The sequence below is a fragment of the Limanda limanda genome, chromosome 12 (assembly GCF_963576545.1).
Source record: "Limanda limanda chromosome 12, fLimLim1.1, whole genome shotgun sequence".
NCBI classification, from domain to species: Eukaryota; Metazoa; Chordata; class Actinopteri; order Pleuronectiformes; family Pleuronectidae; genus Limanda; species Limanda limanda.
The window spans coordinates 26,191,693-26,200,708 of record NC_083647.1 but is presented as its reverse complement, the minus strand read 5'-3'; the positions used below and the strand labels follow the sequence as shown (position 1 = coordinate 26,200,708).

Genomic DNA, 9,016 nt, shown 5'->3' with positions numbered 1-9,016 from the left:
CATTCATTGACAGTGCGCCTTATAATCCAGTGCGCCCTATAGTGCAGAAAATACGGTATATATAATGTCGATGACACTCAGAGGTGGTCTACTATCATGTTGAGATGGAATATGTCTGTGAAAACAGGAGGTTTCTTCTCAATTTTAATGTGGATATTGCATAGTCAGAGACTCTACAAACAGGAATCCACTGGAAATTACTCGTAACCTAGCAAGGAATATCTTTAAAATTCATCAAAATATGTATATTGGGCCACTTTCACAGATTTCCCTTTAATTCTCAGTTATTCAGTAAAAATATACAATAATGTATCTCAGCATAGTCAGAGACACCACTAACAGGAATGCATTGGAAATGACTCATAACCTCTCAATGAATATTTTTAATCAGCTTCCAAATATGGTTACATTATGAATACATCGTTTTGTTTTTACAGACTTGCCCTTTCATTTGCAGTCTGGATACATGATAATTGACATGAGCAAATACGCCATGAAGATTTAAAAAAAATAAAAATAAAATATAGTTGTGTTTTTCGTAATTTTTGGGCGTTTCAACCAAACATGCTGTTTTACCGTAAAGCCACAAGTAGACTCGCAACAAAAACCCGAGGAGTGGCTGGCTTCACACATGACGGCTCACTTTACTTCACCCGGCTGCTCCACCTCTCACCTGAATAATGAGGAGGATTTGATGATGTTGTGACGAGTCTGTGCAGAAAACCTGCTGCTGTGTTGCTCATGTCTGAAACAGAAAGTCTGGACACATTTCTCTGAGTTTTATCCACAGGTCTTGTCTGAAAGCAGCTTAACCAACTAACTAACATCCCCTCGCCCTGTTCTCCTCTGTGAGTGACCTAATTGGTTTATTATCCTCAAAATGAAAAACTTTTTTACCAGAAACCCTTTGTGTGATGCTGCTTCCTTTACGATCTGCGTCGTGTCGTTGCATTTTCGTTTATCCTAAATGTGAGAAGAGCTGGTCTTGCTTTGGTTCAATTAAGTATTTATTAAGAAGCAATGAAACGGTATAAAAAGTTACTGCTAAGCAATGGGCACCCAAAGCACACCCCCGGCCATCTGGCGGCACCGGACAGTCACGAGTCGGCCGCACGGACGGCGGATGATATATCTTATAACAGAAGTTATAACAGGATTGGTCAATAACGAGGGGAAGTCTTCCTCGGTTCTTCCTCGATGGTGCTCAGGCGTAGTACCTCCCTCTTGGTACTGGAATAAGGATATGACGAGCAGCCGCTCCCAATCTCGCTCCTCCTCTGATAGTGGCTGGGCAAAATCTTCAGTTCATGACAGTTTATAAAAAAAGGTACAAACAAACCTTGACTCAGCTGACTCCTTGTGGGTTGATGTTGTTGTTCATTGGAGTCAGAATATTGTTCTGTTTGTGTTGACATTTGCATCCTCCAAACCAAAACAACGCCACTCTCTCTTCCCCCCAGAACCTGGGGCAGCTGCTTGAACTCTGTGTGATGTTGATTAAATCTAATGGAGTTATGCTTTAATATAAAAAGCTAAAAATGAGAACAAGTTAAAGTACAGTGTATTGTATGCCACAGATTCACAATCCCACAACAGGCAGCGGCTCTTATCAGACCTTTTATCAAGACAGGTGTGAGACTGACCAGTGATGTGAGGCACACATATTCTAAACGAACCTCAAGATTAACACTAAGCAGCAACGGTTATTAGAAGTCACTATGTGAAGGCAATATATCTATATCTAGGCTATATATATGTCTGGCCCAAACTGCTCCTGCCCCGAACCTCCTGCTTTATTGTTAAGAGTACAGTTCCATAAATATCTTCACAGACACAAAGAAGCTAAAATTTAAAATACCAACAGTCTTAACACCAACTGTAAACGACCTCAACATCTCTACTTCCTGAATGTGATCGTTCAAACATCACAACAGTCGACATTAAACGACAAAACACAAGCTTTTCAAAACACTTCAGGAAACTCTGAAATGATAAACGTGTGTATTTGTGTATTTGTGTTTCAGTGTGTCCTGCAGACGTCCAGCAACTGATGTTGATTAAAGAAGAGGTTCCCTCTGAGCAGCAGCAGTGGAGCCCCCTTGTGGAACAGGAGGATCCAGAGCCCCCCCACATTAGAGAGGAACATGAGGAACCATGGACCAATCAGGATGGACAGCAGCTTCAAGGACTGGAGGAGGCTGATATCAAGTTCACATTGACGCCTGTCGCTGTGAAGAGTGAAGAAGATGAAGAGAAACTTAAATCTTCAATGCGTGATCCAAGTGAGCGGAAGGAGAACAGAGCGGACTGTGGAGGACCAGAACCAGCCAGGAACTCAGGACCTGATGGACTTTTACAACCAGGTCCTGAGGACAAGGCTGAAGACTCTTCTGAGACTGAAGTCAGTGAGGATGATTGGATGGAGACCAGGGAAACTCAGACTGGTTTAAATACTTCAAATAATAAACAGCCTCTAAGTGATATGGGATGTGAGACAGAAAAAAAACCGTTTAGTTGCTCTGAGTGTGGTAAAAGATTTAGTCAAAGACACCATCTAAATACACATATGAGGATTCATACAGGAGAGAAACCGTTTAGTTGCTCTGAGTGTGGTAGTAGATTTAGACGTAGGGACAGTCTTACTAGACATAAGAAGACTCATACTAGAGAGAAACTGTTTAGTTGCTCTGAGTGTGGTAAAGGAGTTAGCAATAGGCGCCATCTAAATGCACACATGAGGATTCATACAGGAGAGAAACCGTTTAGTTGCTCTGAGTGTGGTAAAAGATTTAGCCTAAGATGCAATCTAAATTCACATATGAGGATTCATACAGGAGAGAAACCGTTTAGTTGCTCTCAGTGTGGTAATAGATTTAGACGTAAGGACAGTCTAGATGCACATATGACGATTCATACAGGAGAGAAACCGTTTAGTTGCTCTGAGTGTGGTAAAAAATTTATCCGAAGGAGCACTCTAAATGAACATATGATGATTCATACAGAAGAGAAACCGTTTAGTTGCTCTAAGTGTGGTAAACGATTTAACAATAGGAGCGTTCTAAATAGACATAAGAGGCTTCATACAAGAGAGAAACAGTTTAGTTGCTCTGAGTGTGGGAAAAGATTTAGTCGAAGGGACTGTCTAAATATACATATGAGGAGTCATACAGGACAGAACCCGTTTAGTTGCTCTGAGTGTGGTACCAGATTTAGCCGTAAGTCCGTTCTAAATAGACATAAGATGAGTCATACAGGAGAGAAACCGTTTAAATGCTCTGAGTGTGGTAAAAGATTTAGCCGTAAGTCCCATCTGAATAGACATGAGAGGAGTCATAACGGAGAGTAACCGTTCAGTTGATCTGAGTGGTAAAAGATTTAAGATCCAGTCCTAGTGTACGAGACGTAATGATTCATAAAGGAGAGAAGTGATTCAGTTTCCACCCTTGCAACAAAATTTTGTAAGGACATATCAGCAGTTACTTGTATTATATTTTTTCAATGTTCACTGTTTTAAATAGACTAACAGTTTTTATGTCCCTAGAAAACATAACTCATTGAATAACACAAAAGATTGTGTTTATATATCTTGTTTCTACTGATTTCTATATAATGTATCTATTTTTCATAATGTCCTTCATGTCATTTTAAGGTTAAAGTGTGTTCCTTGCACAGAATGAATGTGTTTTCTGTTGGGGAAGAGTCCAGAGCGCTGGCCGAAGTTTAGACCAAGGGTCGTAAAACGAGGCCTACACGCGATGCTGAGACCAGCTCTAGAGTTTTCCTGGTGGTTGGAGAGCCCCAGCAGGCCCAGGAGAAACCCCACTGTGTTCGTAGACGCCCACTGAGGGCTAAACCCCACCCCCTGAGAGTTGAACACTGACATTCCATTGGCTGAACCCCATAGCCCACTCCTCGAGGAGGCTGGAACCTCTCAGGTCGATAAAACTGCTGAACTCAAAGAAATCTCAGCTTTATCCCTGCTCTGACGACTTCATCAAGACCTGTCCAGGTCCCTCCATACGACCCAGTAGCTAACGGGAGCAATTACACAGACGTTTGTTTTTTTTCAACTTTCTTTACTGTTTCTATTTTAAGTCGACGTTTTATTTTGGTATAGACCATTTTTTTTGTAACTTTAACTTGAAAAGATCGGCACAGGAAGTTCACTCGCAGGCCGAGCTCACAGACTTTCTTTTCCACACGATCTACAAACGGCTCCAAACAGCCGTTCATCCCTGCAGAAGAACGAAGTTCATTCCGTTGAGGAGCAAGAAGAATCCGCTCTTGTTCGGCCCAGCGCTGATCTCCGTTGTCCACAGACGAACCAGCGAAACAGAGCTTGAGAGGCCACGCATCATTCACTGGACTTCCGGGAAAATCCCGCCAAACGAGAATGCAACGCTGCGAGGGTTACAGTAAGAGGCTTTATTGTCTGGGGAGAGACTAGTTTTAATACCTAGTGTGTATTTATTTGAGTGTATGTTTATTTAAGACCTCAGCGCCTATTTTTAGCCCGTGTAAGCGCGCGGTAAGAAACCGTCACTTCCTGTTTCTCTGTCACGACCCTGTCGACTGTCTTGACGTACCTTCGCACCGCGACGAAGCGTCACCGGCCGCATTGTTATCGACGACCAAGTTTGCAGAGACTTTAACGATCAAAAGATCAGTACACAACGTCCGCTTGGGTACTGAGAGGTAAAGTCAATGTAAAATTGTCTCTGGCGTGTTTTCTGATAATTCCTTGCATGTTTCTATCTCTCTCACTCTCTCTCTCTCTTTTCTCCTTAACCTGCTTACACACACGTTCCAATCTGCATTCACACATTTCACGTTACATAGATAAATCTAGACTTATCGAAGCCATTCGGCGCCAAAACCACGCAGAGATAAGAATGTCTTTGTCTGAAAATTCCTTTGTGTAACTCACGTGGCCTACGGCCATTTTGACTTTGGCCTCATGTTGTCATTAACATAGGCCTCCATTTTGAATAACGTGAATGTACCACCATCTTGATTTCGACCAGATTACGTCACCACGTGACTGCGTCATTACCTCATTGCCGCTCCCCCTCTCTCACACACACACACACACACACACACACACATAGACACACACACACACACATAGACACACACACACACAAATAGATATACAATCACTATTACATGTGTGTTCTAAATTGTGATAAGTGCTGCTACTGCTACTGTTGTTATCTGTGAAATAGTAAAGAATTTTGTTAAATGAAGAATCATTGAATAACATTAACTTTATTTCCCTTTTTAATAAATCCTTTTGTAATTAAAGTATCTGTATCTTGTGATTATTTGTGCATATGTATGTGAATACAGCTGGATTATGATAGCCTGTGCTTGAACTTAAAACCCTCCATTGTTTATTATTTAATCATTAATACTAAATATTGAGATTATTAATTTAACTTTTATAAACTGAGACTGATCCTTACAGATTGAATGTTGGTCCCTGTAGCCAGGGTGGTCACCCGTCGATAAATAATAATTACAGCTTATATTATTCTTAATTGATAATTTTATTGTTTTCATTAATGATTTAACTATTCTTAATTGATAACCCTATCATTTCTAATTGATTATTTTCATTATTCTTAATTCATTGATTTATCATTTTCAAAATTAGTAATAAATAAGTTTCATTATTTTAAATAATCATATTTCTTGATTATTCATAATTAGAAAGGTTGTTAACGCCTGGAAACCTTAACGCGTTAATTTTTTTTAAACGCAAATTAATCACATCACCAAGTTTGATAACAGTGTCCTACGCTAGTCCTCCAGGGCGGATGTTTACCTGCCTGTGGGTGAAGAAGTAGCGAAGTGATGAGTAAGGAGACGGACCCCGGTGGGCTTAACGACTAAGCTAACTACTGCTATGGCTAAATGGGTCGCAACAGACTGCAGACCCATCAACATCGTTGAAGACAAGGGGCTTCGAGACATTATCCAGATCGCCTCCGGGGACTCATCCTACAAAACGCCTTTGAGGGGAACTATTGTCACAAGAATCCATGAACTCTATGGAGGTGAATAGGAAACGAAAGTGGAGCAGCTGGCACGAGCTTCATTTATTGCACTGACAGGAGACCACTGGACATCAGTAAGCAACCATAACTACCTCGGCATAACAGCTCATCTAATAGAGGATAATTGGCAGCTGCACTCGTTTGCGTTAGGTGTAGTGAAAACAGAGGAGAGGCATTTCGCCGAAACATGCGCTCGCCAGTTTCTTGACGTTGCTTAAGAGTGGGGGATAACGGACAGGGTCATCTCTATAGGAACAGATAGTGCTCGTAATATGGTAGCGGCAGCCAGGAGTCTACCAGTCGAGCATATGCCTTGTGTAGCGCACATTATACAGCGGACGATCACAGTGTCTCTCCGTGACAGCGGGTTTGATGGTGCATTAGCCAAGTGCCGTAAAATAGTCTGACATTTTAAACACAGTCCTGCAAACACAGCAGAGCTGAAAGTTCAGCAAGCTTCCCATGGACAGACAGAGGATTGACTCATCCAGGATGTAGAATTCATCCAGAATTCAACACTGGAGATGATAAAGCGTATCCAGCACAACAAAGCGCCACTGAAGGCAACACTTGCCCAGCAGAAGCACAACTTGGCCACGCTAACCTCAGCTGAATATGACAGGCTAGCAAATTTGGAAACACTGCTGGAGCCATGCAGGTAAAGTGATTTTCCTAGTCTCAACTCATATATTTTCTCCAATATATTTTCTTTTAGAAATAATTTTAGGCCTGTCCACCATATGGGTGTTATGAATGAAAAAAGTAGTTTATAATTCTGTCTTGTTTGTGTGTTTGAAGGTATGTTACTGAGCTCTTGGGGGGGTGACAAATATGTGTCCTGCTCTGTGGTCCTGCCTGCACTCTGCCCCCTTCTGCGTACAATGGAGATTTCAGATGTTGACCCTGCCTACATGGTGCGCTTCAAGGCTGCATTCAAAGGGGACCTGAACACACGAAAGGAGAACACAAACCTGTCATGGTTAAAGCTAGCAACCGCTCTAGATCCCAGATTCAAGGACCTCAGGTGCCTGCCCAAAGCAGAGAGGGGAGAGGTGTGGCAAAAGCTGAGTCAGATGCTGAAGGACAGAGAGACTGAATCACAGCCCTGCAGCGATGAAATGGAACCAGAACCACCAGAGAAGAAAGTGGCTCTCCTACTGTTGGGGTCAGATTCAGAGTCTGATGAGGATGCAAATTTTAATGACAAAACTCTGGACAGGTATAGGGCAGAGCCCAGTGTCAGCATAGACACATGTCCACTTCAGTGGTGGTCAGCGCACACTGGTGCCCATGGTAGGCTGGCACATCTTGCAGTAAAGTACTTGGCCACACCTGCCTCAACAGTGCCATGTGAGAGACTATTTTCTTTGGCAGGCCACATTGTACAGAAGAAGAGGTCAGCTTTGTCATCTGAAAATGTCAACAAGCTAGTTTGCCTGAGTAACTGGTTAAAAGAAAAGTAGACGATGAATTGGTTGACTGAAGTCATGTCACACAACACCTTTGCACACAGTTATTGTTATTGAATTAAGTGTGTGAAAAGGACTGTTCACTTTGTTTCTTTTAAGACACTCATGACATTCAGTTTATAATTCAGCTTTCAGCCCACTCAATGTAATGTTGACTTTATTTGGGTGAAATGTTACCTCACAGTTTACAGACAAGCTGTTTATATTTACTTTGTAGCAGAAGATAACAGTTTCTCATATGCTTGTCTTCTATTTAAGTTGGCAGCTCGTTATGGATGTTGTTGGCAATGCCAAGCACTCCATGAGACTTTGTATTCATTCTAATGATGAGGCACTTCAATCAGTTAAACCTCTGTGCAGTCATAGAGTAGAGCCCAATTTCAGAGGCGTGTTTACTACAGTGGCACACAGGTGCCCGTGATGAGCAGGTTAAAAAAAAGACTGTTTGCATTTTATGGGTGTTGCTGCTCTGTGAATTAAGATATATTCTAATTGGCTGAAATGTAAAATAAAGTTTTAAAAAGCCCTAACCACTTTGTCATACATTTCTTTATTTAAACACCGTAATTGTAAATAGTAGTATTTTAATTGTGTGATTAATCATGATTAATCACAATCTATTGACGTGATTAACTTGATTCATTTTATTAATCGATTGACAGCACTAATAATTAGCCAACGTCAAGTCTACTACTATTGCACAACAGTTCTTAACTAGTTTATATGATTTAATGTTTGTTTTAAAACAATGGTTTCTTGGTTCGTGAGATTCAATGACAGTGTGTTTTCTCCTTTATGTGTTGAATGTGTTTCCAAGAATAAAAGTCTAATAAAAACATAATGGCGTCTTCGCCCTCCTCCTCTTTGTTTCTGTACGAACGGAGGCTGCACTGGCTACAGTTGAATTGTCTCTTCACGAGACAAATTAATCAGCTTCTCACAGTCAGACATGTTTGTTTACGTTTGACGTGAAGTCAGAACTGGGCAATTTCAGGTCAGAATCTCTGACATACGAGTCGTCTGGAACGCAGCATTACACTCACACCCACGGACAGCGGAGCAATTTTATTTGTATAGCCCATATTCACAAATCACAATTTGTCTCATAGGGCTTTAACATGGTGAGACATCCTCTGTCCTTAACCCTCAGCAAGTTAGGAAAAACTACTAAAAACCCTTAAAATACGTAGAAACCTCAGAGAGACACATGTGAGGATCCGTCTCCCAGGACGGACAGAAGTGCAATAGATGTCAAGTGTAGGAAAACATCATCAAGATAAAGGTTTTAGCAGCATTGATGAGGGTTAACATTTTGAAGGATAACTTCAATCCTTAAAAATGAATCTTAATAGGAGAAATAAGTCACTGAATGAATTAATGAATCACTCTCCCTTTTTCCTATTTGCTATTCAACCTGCTGAGTCATTTAGCTTCTCCATTCCGTGACACTGGGCCTTTTTTAATATAGTATCACACTAATTAAACAAA

General features: G+C 41.2%; 1 protein-coding gene across 1 annotated transcript; it reads left to right on the top strand.

The window, feature by feature from the left end:
• Nucleotides 1-2,473: 2,473 nt before the first annotated feature.
• LOC133015133 (gastrula zinc finger protein XlCGF8.2DB-like) lies at nt 2,474-3,468 on the top strand. Its single transcript, XM_061082270.1, has one exon. It carries the CDS (start codon nt 2,483-2,485, stop codon nt 3,344-3,346), a length of 864 nt encoding a protein of 287 aa, XP_060938253.1. The 5' UTR covers nt 2,474-2,482; the 3' UTR covers nt 3,347-3,468.
• Nucleotides 3,469-9,016: the final 5,548 nt, after the last annotated feature.